Source organism: Oncorhynchus gorbuscha, unplaced genomic scaffold (assembly GCF_021184085.1).
Source record: "Oncorhynchus gorbuscha isolate QuinsamMale2020 ecotype Even-year unplaced genomic scaffold, OgorEven_v1.0 Un_scaffold_3897, whole genome shotgun sequence".
Lineage (NCBI taxonomy): Eukaryota > Metazoa > Chordata > Actinopteri > Salmoniformes > Salmonidae > Oncorhynchus > Oncorhynchus gorbuscha.
The window spans coordinates 16,224-34,867 of NW_025748039.1; the positions used below are offsets into that span (position 1 = coordinate 16,224).

Here is an 18,644-nt window from a genome sequence, read left to right on the forward strand (position 1 = left end):
TTTGGCATATTCTTTGATGGTTTTCTCCCTAAAATATACCAATATCATCGGTTACATATTATTCACCGAAAATGTACTAGTTATCCATTCAGGATTTCAGGAACAGATTTACAATTTGGACCCAGGAACGGAGTTTTTTTTATCCATGTTTCGACTCAATACAACGCTGCACCATCTGCTCACATTGGGGGTCAATCTGGAATGATGTGCTCGTAATTCAAGTAGTATGTCCAGTTTTACTAAATCTGCCCAGGTAATACTTTATTTTTTTATACGTAATTGTATTTAGAACCAGCATTAAATGTGTAAATGTGTCAGTTATATGCAAAACTCATCGCTATCCGATGGTATATGGAGCTAACGTTAGCTAGCTAGCTATCCGCAATCTGTCCAACTAGCTAATCTCTTTATTAATCGTAGTCTTAAATTACAGTGGGATCTTTTCTTGCAATGATTTATTGTATGAATATAATCCGTGGGCCCAAGCCAGCGTGCAGCTACATGTTTGTGGCTTGAGAGCTGACAACTGTGTGTTGATGAGGGATGCTGTGCTACTACTGTGTCTGAAACTCAGAATTGACTTGATCTCTCTCTCTCTCTCTCTGTTCCCCGTATTCAGCAATGGGCTACCTTTGCCAGGTCGTGGTACCTGATAGACGCTCGGATGCAGCCTCCAGGGAAGATTGCCACTATGTGTGCAATCAGGCTACAGGGGAAACACAAACCTATCTACCATGCACTGAGTAAGTAGATAGCTAGTTAGTATGCCCGTTTTAGAAATTATGTGTTTTGCTGAATGTGTGTGACTGTGCAATACAGTCTGCAGTTGATTTGAGTATTTAATTTGATGTTTTCTTCACAGCCAGCCAGGACATATTCTCCATAATCAGAGATTTGTTTGTGGCCATAACAATGACCACATGGTGGCGCTAAAGTATCACTGTGAAACCAATAGACCCCAACTATGCACATAACCAGAAGGCATAGTACCCACACACCTCTTATTTTTCATCAACTGCCTTCAGCATTCCTTCAAAACCTGTGTCTATTCACACTAATTGTATTTGACTGTGAGGTGAATGCCTCGTCACCTGATGTGAAGGTCCATGTGAGTGGACAGGGACCCTGAGGGATATGTGTAACCTTTAACAAACTCTTATTTACAATGACGACCTACCTAGTCCCTATGGGACTCCCAATGTGATACAGCCTGGATTCGAACCTGGTACTATAGTGACGCCTCTTGCACTGAGATACAGTGCCTTACACCACTGCGCCACTCGGCAGCCCCTCGGGATGGAGAACCCTGTCCGTTACTTTCCCTCATCCCTGGAGCTGTGTTCTGTTAATGGTTGTGTGTGGGCAGGGACCCTGAGGGATGGAGAACCCTGTCCATTACTGTCCCCTCATCCCTGGAGCTGTGTTCTGTTAATGGTTGTGTGTGGGCAGGGACCCTGAGGGATAGAGAACCCTGTCCATTACTTTCCCCTCATCCCTGGAGCTGTGCTCTGTTAATGGTTGTGTGTAGCAGGGACCCTGAGGGATGGAGAACCCTGTCCATTACTTTCCCCTCATCCCTGGAGCTGTGCTCTGTTAACGGCTGGAATCCTATTCCATGACCCTGTTTGACCTATTCCATGACCCTGTTTGACCTATTCTATGACCCTGTTTGACCTATTCCATGACCCTGTTTGACCTATTCCATGACCCTGTTTGACCTATTCCATGACCCTGTTTGACCTATTCTATGACCCTGTTTGACCTATTCTATGACCCTGTTTGACCTATTCTATGACCCTGTTTGACCTATTCCATGACCCTGTTTGACCTATTCTATGACCCTGTTTGACCTATTCTATGACCCTGTTTGACCTATTCCATGACCCTGTTTGACCTATTCCATGACCCTGTTTGACCTATTCCATGACCCTGTTTGACCTATTCTATGACCCTGTTTGACCTATTCTATGACCCTGTTTGACCTATTCTATGACCCTGTTTGACCTATTCCATGACCCTGTTTGACCTATTCTATGACCCTGTTTGACCTATTCTATGACCCTGTTTGACCTATTCCATGACCCTGTTTGACCTATTCTATGACCCTGTTTGACCTATTCTATGACCCTGTTTGACCTATTCCATGACCCTGTTTGACCTATTCTATGACCCTGTTTGACCTATTCTATGACCCTGTTTGACCTATTCCATGACCCTGTTTGACCTATTCTAATGTTTCATGCTGGTTGTTGACTAACCATTCAAACTAAGAAGGGTTTTATTCTCTTGTTTTATACAGCACCAGTCAAAAGTTTGGACACACCTACTCATTCATTTTTCTTTATTTTTTTTACTATTTTCTACATTGTAGAATAATAGTGAAGACATCACAACTATGAAATAACACACATGGAATCATGTAGTAACCAGAAAAGTGTTAAACAAATCAAAATATATTTGAAGTTCTTCAAAGTAGACACCCTTTGCCTTGATGACAGCTTTTCACACTCTTGGCATTCTCTCAGCCAGCTTCACCTGGAATGCTTTTCCAACAGTCTTGAAGGAGTTCCCACATATGCTGAGCACGCTTTTCCTTCACTCTGTGGTCCAACTCATCTCAAACCATCTCAATTGGGTTGAGGTCGGGTGATTGTGTAGGCCAGGTCATCTGATGCAGCACTACATCACTCTCCTTCTTGATAATAATAGCACTTACACAGCCTGGAGGTGTGTTGGGTCATTGTCCTGTTGAAAATCAAATGATAGTCCCACTAAGGGCAAAACAGACGGGATGGCGTGTCACTGCAGAATGCTGTGGTAGCCATGCTGGTTACGTGTGTTAAGTGTGCCTTGAATTCTAATTAAATCACAGACAGTGTCACCAGCTCATCCGTGCTCCATTCACCTACTCTGTGTCTCACAATGACAGTGTGGTTGGGACCAGAAATCTAAATGTTGGCCTCATCAGACCAAAGGACAGATTTCCACCGGTCTAATGTCCATTGCTCGTGTTTCTTGGCCCAAGCACGTTTCTTGTGACCTTTTAGTAGTGGTTTCTTTACAGCAATTCCACCATGAAGGTCTGAACATCAACTGTTCTCCTCTGAACAGTTGATGTTGAGATGTCCATTACTTGAACTCTGAAGCATTTATTTGGGCTGCAATTTCTGAGGCTGGTAACTAACGAACGTATCCTCTGCAGCAGAGGTAACTCTGGGTCTTCCTTTCCTGTAGTGGTCCTCATTAGAGCCAGTTTCTTTATAACACTTGATGGTTTTTGCAACTGCACTTGAAGAAACTGTTAAAAGTTCTTGAAATTTTCCGGATTAACTGACCTTCATCTCTAAATGTAATGATGGACTGTCGTTTCTCCCAACCACTCTTAATTAGAGAGATGCGGGGGGCTGCTTTAATTAACATCTACGTCATCGGCGCCCGGGGAACAGTGGATTAACTGCCTTGTTCAGGTGCAGAACGTCATATTTTACCTGTCAGCTCGGGAATTCGATCAAGCAACCTTTTGGTTACTGGTCCAGCGCTCTAACCACTAGGCTGCCTGCCGTCCCTACACTCTAACCACTAGGCTACCTGCCGTCCCTACACTCTAACCACTAGGCTACCTGCCGTCCCTACACTCTAACCACTAGGCTACCTGCCGTCCCTACACTCTAACCACTAGGCTACCTGCCGTCCCTACACTCTAACCACTAGGCTACCTGCCGTCCCTACACTCTAACCACTAGGCTACCTGCCGTCCCTACACTCTAACCACTAGGCTACCTGCCGTCTCTACACTCTAACCACTAGGCTACCTGCCGTCCCTACACTCTAACCACTAGGCTACCTCCGTCCCTACACTCTAACCACTAGGCTACCTGCCGTCCCTACACTCTAACCACTAGGCTACCTGCCGTCCCTACACTCTAACCACTAGGCTACCTGCCGTCCCTACACTCTAACCACTAGGCTACCTGCCGTCCCTACACTCTAACCACTAGGCTACCTGCCGTCCCTACACTCTAACCACTAGACTACCTGCCGTCCCTACACTCTAACCACTAGACTACCTGCCTCCCCTACACTCTAACCACTAGGCTACCTGCCGTCCCTACACTCTAACCACTAGGCTACCTGCCGTCCCTACACTCTAACCACTAGGATACCTGCCGTCTCTACACTCTAACCACTAGGATACCTGCCGTCTCTACACTCTAACCACTAGGATACCTGCCGTCTCTACACTCTAACCACTAGGCTACCTGCCGTCTCTACACTCTAACCACTAGGCTACCTGCCGTCTCTACACTCTAACCACTAGGCTACCTGCCGCCCCTACACTCTAACCACTAGGCTACCTGCCGTCCCTACACTCTAACCACTAGGCTACCTGCCGTCCCTCCACTCTAACCACTAGGATACCTGCCGTCCCTACACTCTAACCACTAGGATACCTGCCGTCTCTACACTCTAACCACTAGGCTACCTGCCGTCTCTACACTCTAACCACTAGGCTACCTGCCGCCCCTACACTCTAACCACTAGGCTACCTGCCGTCCCTACACTCTAACCACTAGGCTACCTGCCGTCCCTACACTCTAACCACTAGGCTACCTGACGTCCCTACACTCTAACCACTAGGCTACCTGCCGTCCCTACACTCTAACCACTAGGCTACCTGCCGTCCCTACACTCTAACCACTAGGCTACCTGCCGTCCCTCCACTCTAACCACTAGGATACCTGCCGTCCCTACACTCTAACCACTAGGCTACCTGCCGTCCCTACACTCTAACCACTAGGCTACCTGCCGTCCCTACACTCTAACCACTAGGCTACCTGCCGTCCCTACACTCTAACCACTAGGCTACCTGCCGTCCCTACACTCTAACCACTAGGCTACCTGCAAGTCAACCACTTAGTCATCTATCATTCTCTACCCATCATATCTAATTCAGAAACCACCTTTTTGTTGTGGTGGCAGGCAATCAAATGATGAATCTTTTCCTGTATTCCTTGATAATCTTTTGAAAGGAGCTAAAAGAACATCCCTTGGAACATGTCAGCAAAATCTGTTTCTACGGAGTTTCAACGTAGTTTGTGATGTTTTCTAATGAGGACGTGTCTCTGTGTTCCTCAGGTGATGTTGGAGACCACGTAGTAGTCATGAACAGCCGACACATAGCCTTCTCTGGGAACAAATGGGAACAGAAGATGTACTCCTCTCACACCCAGTAAGGCCTCAGACCGTCTGTCTGCTACACATGGAATTAACCAGTCAACACAACACGAGTGTTATTCTGTATCTGTGTTTACTCATCAATCAAGAAGAACTTCATTGAAAACATGGAGCATGTGAACTGATCTGTGTGTAGAGGGATGTGGTTGACTAAGTCTATGTGTGTAGAGTGATGTGGTTGACTAAGCCTATGTGTGTAGAGTGATGTGGTTGACTAAGCCTATGTGTGTAGAGGGATGTGGTTGACTAAGTCTATGTGTGTAGAGGGATGTGGTTGACTAAGCCTATGTGTGTAGAGGGATGTGGTTGACTAAGTCTATGTGTGTAGAGTGATGTGGTTGACTAAGTCTATGTGTGTAGAGTGATGTGGTTGACTAAGTCTATGTGTGTAGAGTGATGTGGTTGACTAAGCCTATGTGTGTAATGAGTGATGTGGTTGACTAAGCCTATGTGTGTAGAGTGATGTGGTTGACTAAGTCTATGTGTGTAGTGAGCGATGTGGTTGACTAAGTATATGTGTGTAACGTTGATTGTCGTCCTCTAATTTCAGTCTTGTTTCTTTCCCAAAGGTACCCGGGTGGATTTAAACAAGTCACAGCCACCCAGCTACATTCGAAAGACCCCAAAGCAGTAAGTATTGAGAGTCAGTTTATTAGGTACACTTGTCTAGTACCGAGTCGGACCCCACCCTTTGCCTCCAGAACAGCCAGAATTCTTGGGGAACATTCCACAGGGATGTTGGTCCATGTTGACGCGATGGCGTCACGCAGTTGCTGCAGATTGGATGGCAGTACACCACAGCAACCAGCCTGTACCGTTGACACCATCAGGACTCTGAAGGCCATCAGCTTGACTCAACAGAAACCGCCATTCGTCGGACCAGAGAATGTTTTTCCACTTCTCAAGTGTTGGTGATCATGTTCCCACTGGAGACACTTCTTCTTGTTATTAGCTGATAGGAGTGGAACCCCGGTGTGGTCGTCTGCTGCAACAGTCCATCCATGACAGGAAGCGACGAGATGTGTGTTCTGAGATGCTGTTCAACACACCACTGTTGTACTGTCCTGTTATTTGTCTGTTTGTGGCCTGGTTATGGTTATTTGTCTGCCTGTTGACTTGCACCATTCTTCTCCTTCTCCTTCCACGTCTCTCATCAACCAGCTGTTTTACAGGACTGCAGCTGACTGGATGTTTTGTGTTTGTCGCTCCGTTCCTCTGTAAACTCTGGACGTTGTCGTGTGTGAAAAGCCCAGGAATGCAGCCATTTCTGAGGTACTGGATCCGGCGAGCCTGGTACCGACGGTCATACCGCGCTCAAAGTCGCTTAGGTCACTGGTTTTAGAAGGGTAACTGAATGCCTCGATGCCTGTCTGCCTGCTTTATATAGCAAGCCACAGCCACGTGACGACTCACTGTCTGTAGTGAACAGGATGGTGTACCTAATAAACTGACCGGTGAGTTAACTACTGTTTTATTGGTGGGGCCACTGCAGTCTGTTTGGAAACACTGAATAAACACTGTCCTCTCAGGTGTACAGTAACTTCAGCCTTTAAAGTTTCATTCGTTCAGGACAGTAGTTGCATTTTGCATTGCTGTTATGTATCGATGTTCATGTGATGAAATATGAGCTGTCACACAGTTGTGTGACGTGTTTTGTCTATAAAGGTTATAAATGGCCCGCTGGTGTGAGAGAGGGTGTGAGAGAGAGAGAGAGAATGAATTATGGTGTAATGAATTGTCTGTCCTTGTAAGTCTCCCGTCCCTCTGGTTCCAGAGGGGGAGTGTTCTCCTGCAGGATCATCAGGGAGGATTTCAGACAGAGACACTTGTGTATTATCACAGACACACAGGATCTCTGCTGATGCTGGTCTGTCAGACGATTAGACCTTTAGGAGAAGGTCTACTGTAATCTGGGGAAAGGCCTAGCTGGGTGTGTATTATCACAGACACACAGGATCTCTGCTGATGCAGGTCTGTCAGACGATTAGACCTTTAGGAGAAGGTCTACTGTAATCTGGGGAAAGGCCTAGCTGGGTGTGTATTATCACAGACACACAGGATCTCTGCTGATGCTGGTCTGTCAGACGATTAGACCTTTAGGCAAAGGTCTACTGTAATCTGGGGAAAGGCCTAGCTGGGTGTGTATTATCACAGACACACAGGATCTCTGCTGATGCTGGTCTGTCAGACGATTAGACCTTTAGGCAAAGGTCTACTGTAATCTGGGGAAAGGCCTAGCTGGGTGTGTATTATCACAGACACACAGGATCTCTGCTGATGCTGGTCTGTCAGACGATTAGACCTTTAGGAGAAGGTCTACTGTAATCTGGGGAAAGGCCTAGCTGGGTGTGTATTATCACAGACACACAGGATCTCTGCTGATGCTGGTCTGTCAGACGATTAGACCTTTAGGAGAAGGTCTACTGTAATCTGGGGAAAGGCCTAGCTGGGTGTGTATTATCACAGACACACAGGATCTCTGCTGATGCTGGTCTGTCAGACGATTAGACCTTTAGGCAAAGGTCTACTGTAATCTGGGGAAAGGCCTAGCTGGGTGTGTATTATCACAGACACACAGGATCTCTGCTGATGCTGGTCTGTCAGACGTTTAGACCTTTAGGAGAAGGTCTACTGTAATCTGGGGAAAGGCCTAGCTGGGTGTGTATTATCACAGACACACAGGATCTCTGCTGATGCAGGTCTGTCAGACGATTAGACCTTTAGGAGAAGGTCTACTGTAATCTGGGGAAAGGCCTAGCTGGGTGTGTATTATCACAGACACACAGGATCTCTGCTGATGCTGGTCTGTCAGACGATTAGACCTTTAGGTGAAAGTCTACTGTAATCTGGGGAAAGGCCTAGCTGGGTGTGTATTATCACAGACACACAGGATCTCTGCTGATGCTGGTCTGTCAGACGATTAGACCTTTAGGCAAAGGTCTACTGTAATCTGGGGAAAGGCCTAGCTGGGTGTGTATTATCACAGACACACAGGATCTCTGCTGATGCTGGTCTGTCAGACGATTAGACCTTTAGGTGAAAGTCTACTGTAATCTGGGGAAAGGCCTAGCTGGGTGTGTATTATCACAGACACAGGATCTCTGCTGATGCTGGTCTGTCAGACGATTAGACCTTTAGGACAAGGTCTACTGTAATCTGGGGAAAGGCCTAGCTGGGTGTGTATTATCACAGACACACAGGATCTCTGCTGATGCAGGTCTTTTAGACATTTAGACCTTTAGGAGAAGGTCTACTGTAATATGGGGAAAGGCCTAGCTGGGTGTGTATTATCACAGACACACAGGATCTCTGCTGATGCTGGTCTGTCAGACGATTAGATCTTTAGGAGAAGGTCTACTGTAATCTGGGGAAAGGCCTAGCTGGGTGTGTATTATCACAGACACACAGGATCTCTGCTGATGCTGGTCTGTCAGACGTTTAGACCTTTAGGAGAAGGTCTACTGTAATCTGGGGAAAGGCCTAGCTGGGTGTGTATTATCACAGACACACAGGATCTCTGCTGATGCAGGTCTTTTAGACATTTAGACCTTTAGGAGAAGGTCTACTGTAATATGGGGAAAGGCCTAGCTGGGTGTGTATTATCACAGACACACAGGATCTCTGCTGATGCTGGTCTGTCAGACGATTAGATCTTTAGGAGAAGGTCTACTGTAATCTGGGGAAAGGCCTAGCTGGGTGTGTATTATCACAGACACACAGGATCTCTGCTGATGCTGGTCTGTCAGACGTTTAGACCTTTAGGTGAAAGTCTACTGTAATCTGGGGAAAGGCCTAGCTGGGTGTGTATTATCACAGACACACAGGATCTCTGCTGATGCTGGTCTGTCAGACGTTTAGACCTTTAGAGAAGGTCTACTGTATTTCTGGGGAAAGGCCTAGCTGGGTGTGTATTATCACAGACACACAGGATCTCTGCTGATGCAGGTCTGTCAGACGTTTAGACCTTTAGGAGAAGGTCTACTGTATTTCTGGGGAAAGGCCTAGCTGGGTGTGTATTATCACAGACACACAGGATCTCTGCTGATGCTGGTCTGTCAGACGATTAGACCTTTAGGAGAAGGTCTACTGTAATCTGGGGAAAGGCCTAGCTGGGTGTGCAGGAAGATAAAGGAACAGCAGCACAGATTATTTACAACCCAGAGATGAACTTTTTCAAGGAATAAAACCAAACCCATTTCAGGTTAAATTCAGCTGTATGTTTTCTCTCTCTGCCTTGCTCTTATTTAGATGGATGGTCTTATGTTTCAGTGTATACTTTTAGTTTGTGTTGCCTCGCATACATGAATGTTAATTAAATGTACCTATAGCTAAGCTCACGTATATACTAATTAAATGTACCTATAGCTAAGCTCACGTATATATTAGTTAAATGTACCTATAGCTAAGCCCACGTATATACTAATTAAATGTACCTGTAGCTAAGCCCACGTATATATTAATTAAATGTACCTATAGCTAAGCTCACATATATATTAATTAAATGTACCTATAGCTAAGCTCACGTATATATTAATTAAATGTACCTATAGCTAAGCTCACGTATATATTAATTAAATGTACCTATAGCTAAGCTCACGTATATATTAGTTAAATGTACCTATAGCTAAGCTCACGTATATACTAATTAAATGTACCTATAGCTAAGCTCACGTATATATTAGTTAAATGTACCTATAGCTAAGCCCACGTATATACTAATTAAATGTACCTGTAGCTAAGCCCACGTATATATTAATTAAATGTACCTATAGCTAAGCTCACATATATATTAATTAAATGTACCTATAGCTAAGCTCACGTATATATTAATTAAATGTACCTATAGCTAAGCTCACGTATATATTAATTAAATGTACCTATAGCTAAGCTCACGTATATATTAGTTAAATGTACCTATAGCTAAGCTCACGTATATCCTAATTAAATGTACCTATAGCTAAGCCCACGTATATACTAATTAAATGTACCAATAGCTAAGCTCACGTGTATATACTAATTAAATGTACCAATAGCTAAGCCCACGTATATATTAATTAAATGTACCTGTAGCTAAGCCCACGTATATATTAGTTAAATGTACCTATAGCTAAGCTCACGTATATACTAATTAAATGTACCTATAGCTAAGCTCACGTATATACTAATTAAATGTACCAATAGCTAAGCTCACGTATATACTAATTAAATGTACCAATAGCTAAGCCCACGTGTATATACTAATTAAATGTACCTATAGCTAAGCCCACGTATATACTAATTAAATGTACCTATAGCTAAGCCCACGTGTATATACTAATTAAATGTACCTATAGCTAAGCTCACGTATATACTAATTAAATGTACCTATAGCTAAGCCCAGATATACATGAATCCTCCCTTTTCCAATTGTATTGACTCATCTAGTTCCTAGCAGTGCAGTGACCCTCCTCCCCACATTACAATAAACCGGGCTGTAATTTACACCTTCCTTTGAGTTTAAGTGCTACATGTTCCCTTTTCCTCAGTCGACCTCCCGATGTTTCAACATGCTGCTGCTTCTGTCTGTTCATCTGATCAGCATAGTCACTTTAACTAGACATTCATGTACATACTACCTCAATTGGGCCGACCAACCAGTGCTCCAGCACATTGGCTAAGCAGGCTGTCTGCATTGTGTCCCACCACCCACCAACCCCTTTTTACACTACTGCTACTCTCTGTTCATCATATGCATAGTCACTTTAACCATATCTACATGTACATACTACCTCAATCAGCCTGACTAACCTGTGTCTGTATGTAGCCTCGCTACTGTATGTAGCCTCGCTACTGTATATAGCCTCGCTACTGTATGTAGCCTCGCTACTGTATGTAGCCTCGCTACTGTATGTAGCCTCGCTACTGTATGTAGCCTGTCTTTTTACTGTTTTATTTCTTTACTTACCTATTGTTCACCTAATACCTTCTTTGCACTATTGGTTAAAACCTGGAAGTAAGCATTTCCTACCCCAGAACAGCCACATGTTATCCTACCCCAGAACAGCCACATGTTATCCTACCCCAGAGCAGCCACATGTTATCCTACCTCAGAACAGCCACATGTTATCCTACCCCAGAACAGCCACATGTTATCCTACCCCAGCACAGCCACATGTTATCCTACCCCAGAGCAGCCACATGTTATCCTACCTCAGAACAGCCACATGTTATCCTACCTCAGAACAGCCACATGTTATCCAACCCCAGAGCAGCCACATGTTATCCTACCCCAGAGCAGCCACATGTTATCCAACCCCAGAACAGCCACATGTTATCCTACCCCAGCCCAGAGAACTGAACAGCCACACGTTATCCTACCTCAGAACAGCCACATGTTATCCAACCCCAGAGCAGCCACATGTTATCCAACCCCAGAACAGCCACATGTTATCCTACCCCAGAACAGCCACATGTTATCCTACCCCAGCACAGCCACATGTTATCCTACCCCAGACCAGCCACATGTTATCCTACCCCAGACCAGCCAGATGTTATCCTACCCCAGACCAGCCACATGTTATCCTACCCCAGAACAGCCACATGTTATCCTACCCCAGGACAGCCAGATGTTATCCTACCCCAGAACAGCCACATGTTATCCTACCCCAGCCCAGAGAACTGAACAGCCACATGTTATCCTACCCCAGAACAGCCACATGTTATCCTACCCCAGACCAGCCACATGTTATCCTACCCCAGACCAGCCACATGTTATCCTACCCCAGACCAGCCACATGTTATCCTACCCCAGACCAGCCACATGTTATCCTACCCCAGAGCAGCCACATGTTATCCTACCCCAGAGCAGCCACATGTTATCCTACCCCAGAACAGCCACATGTTATCCTACCCCAGCCCAGAGAACTGAACAGCCACATGTTATCCTACCTCAGAACAGCCACATGGTATCCTACCCCAGCCCAGAGAACTGAACAGCCACATGTTATCCTACCCCAGAACAGCCACATGGTATCCTACCCCAGCCCAGAGAACTGAACAGCCACATGTTATCCTACCCCAGAACAGCCACATGTTATCCTACCCCAGAACAGCCACATGGTATCCTACCCCAGCCCAGAGAACTGAACAGCTACATGTTATCCTACCCCAGAACAGAGAACTGAACAGCCACATGTTATCCTATCCCAGTCCCATACTGTATAGCAGAATGGCCCAGGGCAGAGCTCCAAGACCTGGCCAACTGCCTGCCTGCCCCCAGCCCTCTCCAAACCTCCTCTCTCCCCTAACCCACCTCTCCCTAACTGTCCTCATCCCTCTCCTCAGCGCTCCTCCCCAGCCCTAGCCAGTTGCATCTTCCTTCCCCTCCTCTCTCTCTCCCCCCTCCCGTCTCCAGCCCCCCTCCAGCCCTCCTCAGGTTCCTCTAGCACGTTATACCTCCATTAATGAGATGGATGCATGTCTCTAGCTGAGTTATTCCAACGGGGGGAGAATCTATCACAGGTAATTGTGGGTAATGATCACATCGGGGTGACATCCACCTTCTGTAGCCGTGGTGACGGATGGTGTCCCTATACAACACACATCCGTCTTCCACACACCCCGGTCGTCATTTAACAGGAGTAGGACTGATTTAATTTTCACAGGGGATAGATATGTATGAAGGGATTAAGCTGGAAATGGTAGATGAGATTGGATGTTTCTTCCCCTCACTTGGTTTTCTTATTGCAGAGGATGGATTTGAGTGGTGGACGGTTATGTAGGAATAACATGTCATTTTGATGGTTGGTTTGCCAACGGAAGGAGGGAGGGGCAGCTGGGAGCAGGGAGGGGCAGCTGGGAGCAGGGAGGGGCAGCTGGGAGCAGGGAGGGGCAGCTGGGAGCAGGGAGGGGCAGCTGGGAGCAGGGAGGGCAGCTGGGAGCAGGGAGGGGCAGCTGGGAGCAGGGAGGGGGCAGAGGAGGGACAGCTGGGAGCAGGGAGGGGGGGGGGCAGAGGAGGGGAGCGGTGGGGCAGGGAGGGGCAGAGGCACATTTTATGTAAACTTTATTTAAAGTCAGTTAAGAACAAATGATTATTTACCGGGGAACAATGGGTTAACTGCCTTGTTCAGGGGCAAAAGGACAGGTTTTTACCTTGTCAGCTCAGGGATTCGATCCAGCAACCTTTCGGTTACTGGCCCAACGCTCTAACCACTAGGCTACCTGCCTCCCGAGCTGAGCATTCAGGGTATTAGTTTGAGGATAACACCATTTTTTTCACACGACCTAAATGATTTGCTACCAGTTGGCGATCGTGACACACGCTCCAAGAAACACTGAATATGTGTCACACCACAGAGTGAGGGAGGGATACGAGGAATACAAACCCTATTGCAGGGGTATAGTAAAGAGTCTCCCCTGTAGACAACTTTATATCTAAAGAGGGTAAGGTAGAGGAGATATTACCATATTGCTTAATCTAGTACCTTCTATCAGATCCACCCAAGTGTCTCTATATATATATATATATATATGCCATTTAGCAGACGCTTTTATCCAAAGCGACTACAGTCATGTGTGCATACATTCTAGTTATGGGTGGTCCCGGGGATCGAACCCACTACCCTGGCGTTACAAGCGCCATGCTCTACCAACTGAGCTACACAGGGATAGGGGTAAATAGAGGGGTTGTTTCTGGACAGGGTCATAGAGAACAGACCTGAGGGGTTTTGTACAAAGAAGAATCAATTATTTAGCCAGCTGACTTTGATGAACATCCAGAAATATCTATTGTTTTTCGGTTTCATTTAAGAAAGCTAAACTTATGTGTTTCTGGATGTTGGGTAAATTAGACCATGTCCGTTTTAAAGTATATACTTCTAAGAACAAATGAGGGAGATTAGCTGGCTGACTCATTGATCCTGCTTAGTAGTATCCCTGTCTGGACCTAACAGGATCTCTACTGGTCACCACTGCAGACATATTAAAGGTTCAATGATGGACCTCAACCTTGTTCTTCTCCAGAGCTGTAACCATGACAACCCTGATCCAACTGTCTCATATCAAATGTCTGTGAAAGTGTCCCAAATGGCACCCTATTCCCTATATAGTGCTTTAGGATACCCTGGATAGTGATCTAGGATTCCCTATATAGTGATCTAGGATACCCTGGATAGTGCTTTAGGATACCCTGGATAGTGCACTAGGATACCCTATATAGTGCTTTAGGATACCCTGGATAGTGCACTAGGATACCCTGGATAGTGCGCTAGGATTCCCTATATAGTGATCTAGGATTCCCTATATAGTGATCTAGGATTCCCTATATAGTGATCTAGGATTCCCTATATAGTGTGCTAGGATTCCCTATATAGTGATCTAGGATTCCCTATATAGTGATCTAGGATTCCCTATATAGTGCTTTAGGATACCCTGGATAGTGATCTAGGATTCCCTATATAGTGATCTAGGATTCCCTGGATAGTGCTTTAGGATACCCTGGATAGTGCTTTAGGATACCCTGGATAGTTCCTAGGATACCCTGGATAGTGCGCTAGGATTCCCTATATAGTGATCTAGGATTCCCTATATAGTGCGCTAGGATTCCCTATATAGTGATCTAGGATTCCCTATATAGTGATCTAGGATTCCATATATAGTGCGCTAGGATTCCCTATATATGATCTAGATTCCTATATAGTGATCTAGGATTCCCTATATAGTGATCTAGGATTCCTATATAGTGATCTAGGATACCCTGGATAGTGATCTAGGATTCCCTATATAGTGATCTAGGATTCCCTATAGTGCTTTAGGATACCCTGATCTTTAGGATACCCCTAGTGCGCTAGGATTCCTATATAGTGATCTAGGATTCCCTATATATAGTGATCTAGGATTCCCTATATAGTGATCTAGGATTCCTATATAGTGATCTAGGATTCCCTATATAGTGATCTAGGATTCCCTATATAGTGCGCTAGGATTCCCTATATAGTTAGGATTCCATATATAGTGCGCTATAGGATTCCCTATATAGTGATCTAGGATTCCCTATATAGTGATCTAGGATTCCCTATATAGTGATCTAGGATTCCCTATATAGTGATCTAGGATTCCCTATATAGTGATCTAGGATTCCCTATATAGTGATCTAGGATTCCATATATAGTGCGCTAGGATTCCCTATATAGTGATCTAGGATTCCCTATATAGGATTCTATATAGGATTCCCTATATAGTGATCTAGGATTCCCTATAGTGATCTAGGATTCCCTATATAGTGATCTAGGATTCCCTATATAGTGATCTAGATTCCCTATATTGTGATCTAGGATTCCCTATATAGTGATCTAGGATTCCCTATATAGTTCCCTATATAGTGATCTAGGATTCCCTATATTGTGATCTAGAATTCCCTATATTGTGATCTAGGATTCCCTATATAGTGCGCTAGGATTCCCCTAGGATTATATAGTGATCTAGGATTCCTGTATAGTGATCTAGGATTCCCTGTATAGTGATAGTGATCTAGGATTCCCTGTATAGTGATCTAGGATTCCCTGTATAGTGATCTAGGATTCCCTATATAGTGATCTAGGATTCCCTATATAGTGATCTAGGATTTATATAGTGATCTAGGATTCCCTATATAGTGATCTAGGATTCCCTATATAGTGATCTAGGATTCCTATATACTTCAATAGGATTCCCTATATAAGATCTAGGATTCCCTATATAGCGATCTAGGATTCCCTATATTGTGATCTAGGATTCCCTATATAGTGATATAGGATTCCCTATATAGTGATCTAGGATTCCCTATATAGTGATCTAGGATTCCCTATATTGTGATCTAGAATTCCCTATATTGTGATCTAGGATTCCCTATATAGTGATTAGGATTCCCTATAGTGGGCTAGTGTGCCATTAGGGACTGAATCTGAGTAGCCTATCCAAGCGCTGGATCCAGAGTCCACTCTTCTTCTATCTTCCTCTTCTTCCTCCAGATAGTGAAGCTGGCAGTGTACGGGATGCTGCCTAGGAACCTCTCCAGAAGGACCATGATGCAACGACTACACCTCTTCCCTGAAGATGTAAGACTTGTCTTTTAAGACTTTCACATCTAATATGTGTGAAGATGAAATGAGATGTTTTAGTAAAAAGAATGATGCCACACACGACACCTCTTCCCTGAAGATAAAATAACTGGTCTTTATTCTCCTGTTGTGGACTGAATATGTCTTGACATGTTGATTTGATTGACTTTAATTTGTTTAGTCATTTTAAATGATGACACATTCAGCCAAGAACAGACATAGAAATATCAGCGATAACACATGTCTGACTTGTTTCCAATTAAACGCAAGTCTGACTCGTTTCCAATCAAACGCAAGTCTGACTCGTTTCCAATCAACGCAAGTCTGACTGGTTTCCAATCAAACGCAAGTCTGACTGGTTTCCAATCAACGCAAGTCTGACTCGTTTCCAATCAAACGCAAGTCTGACTGGTTTCCAATCAACGCAAGTCTGACTGGTTTCCAATCAAACGCAAGTCTGACTGGTTTCCAATCAAACGCAAGTCTGACTGGTTTCCAATCAAACGCAAGTCTGACTGGTTTCCAATCAACGCAAGTCTGACTGGTTTCCAATCAACGCAAGTCTGACTGGTTTCCAATCAACGCAAGTCTGACTGGTTCTGACTGGTTTCCAATCAACGCAAGTCTGACTGGTTTCCAATCAACGCAAGTCTGACTGGTTTCCAATCAACGCAAGTCTGACTGGTTTCCAATCAACGCAAGTCTGACTGGTTTCCAATCAACGCAAGTCTGACTGGTTTCCAATCAACGCAAGTCTGACTGGTTTCCAATCAACGCAAGTCTGACTCCAATCAACGCAAGTCTGACTGGTTTCCAATCAACGCAAGTCTGACTGGTTTCCAATCAACGCAAGTCTGACTGGTTTCCAATCAACGCAAGTCTGACTGGTTTCCAATCAACGCATAAGTCTGACTGGTTTCAATCAACGCAAGTCTGACTGGTTTCCAATCAACGCAAGTCTGACTGGTTTCCAATCAACGCAAGTCTGACTGGTTTCCAATCAACGCAAGTCTGACTGGTTTCCAATCAACGCAAGTCTGACTGGTTTCCAATCAACGCAAGTCTGACTGGTTTCCAATCAACGCAAGTCTGACTGGTTTCCAATCAACGCAAGTCTGACTGGTTTCCAATCAACGCAAGTCTGACTGGTTTCCAATCAACGCAAGTCTGACTGGTTTCCAATCAACGCAAGTCTGACTGGTTTCTATTGTGGTAAAGCATTTAGACACGTCTAGTCTGACTCTAGCTTCTCATTATACGGTATATAAATATAAAAGTCTTACTTTCCTTTGACTTGCACCTCTCTCTAACCCAGGTGTGTTTTCCCTCTGAAAAGTAAAGACACCTACAAACCTAAGACTGTGTTCCTGTCCCTGGTTAGAGCCGAGGTGCCCGCCACAGATCCATGAAATGACTGTTGTATGTAATTGCACTGGCAGGATCTTCCTGAGGACATCCTTCTGAACCTGACGGAGGAGCTGCCTCAGCCCAGAGATCCCTCGCAGGCTGAATGAGTACAGCCAGGAGGAGCGAGAAGCTCCCCACTGTGTGGACCCGTGAGTACCTTCTTCTCCCAGCCTTCCTCCATGGACGCATACGTGCAAACACACACACACACACCCTCTCTCTCACATCTTCACACACACACACACCATCCTTAATCACACCCACATATCCTCACACACACACTTTCAAATCTTCACACACACACACCATCCTTAATCACACCCACATATCCTCACACACACACACACACAGTTCTCTCCACCCCGGGCCTCTAGCTCATTTAGAACAACCTGGTTTATAGAGGAACGGACTGGTTTATAGAGGAACGGACTGGTTTATAGAGGAACGGACTGGTTTCTAGAGGAACGGACTGGTTTCTAGAGGAACGGACTGGTTTCTAGAGGAACGGACTGGTTTCTAGAGGAACGGACTGGTTTATAGTGGAACGGACTGGTTTATAGAGGAACGGACTGGTTTATAGAGGAACGGACTGGTTTATGTTTATAGCGGAACAGACTGGTTTATAGAGGAACAGACACATTTAGAACAGACTGGTTTATAGAGGAACAGACTGGTTTATAGTGGAACAGACTGGTTTATAGAGGAACAGACTGGTTTATAGAGGAACAGACTGGTTTATAGAGGAACAGACACATTTAGAACAGACTGGTTTATAGAGGAACAGGCTGGTTTACAGAGGAACAGACTGGTTTATAGAGGAACAGACACATTTAGAACAGACTGGTTTACAGAGGGACAGACTGGTTTACAGAGGGACAGACTGGTTTACAGAGGGACAGACTGGTTTACAGAGGGACAGACTGGTTT

At 45.0% G+C, this 18,644-nt stretch overlaps 1 protein-coding gene across 1 annotated transcript; it reads left to right on the top strand.

Moving 5' to 3' along the window:
* The first annotated feature begins 19 nt into the window (after positions 1-19).
* Positions 20-17,866, top strand: LOC124028242 (39S ribosomal protein L13, mitochondrial-like). Its single transcript, XM_046340355.1, has 6 exons — positions 20-253; positions 620-743; positions 5,137-5,230; positions 5,805-5,865; positions 16,221-16,307; positions 17,750-17,866. Exons 1-6 carry the CDS (start codon positions 227-229, stop codon positions 17,822-17,824), a joined length of 468 nt encoding a protein of 155 aa, XP_046196311.1. The 5' UTR covers positions 20-226; the 3' UTR covers positions 17,825-17,866.
* Positions 17,867-18,644: the final 778 nt, after the last annotated feature.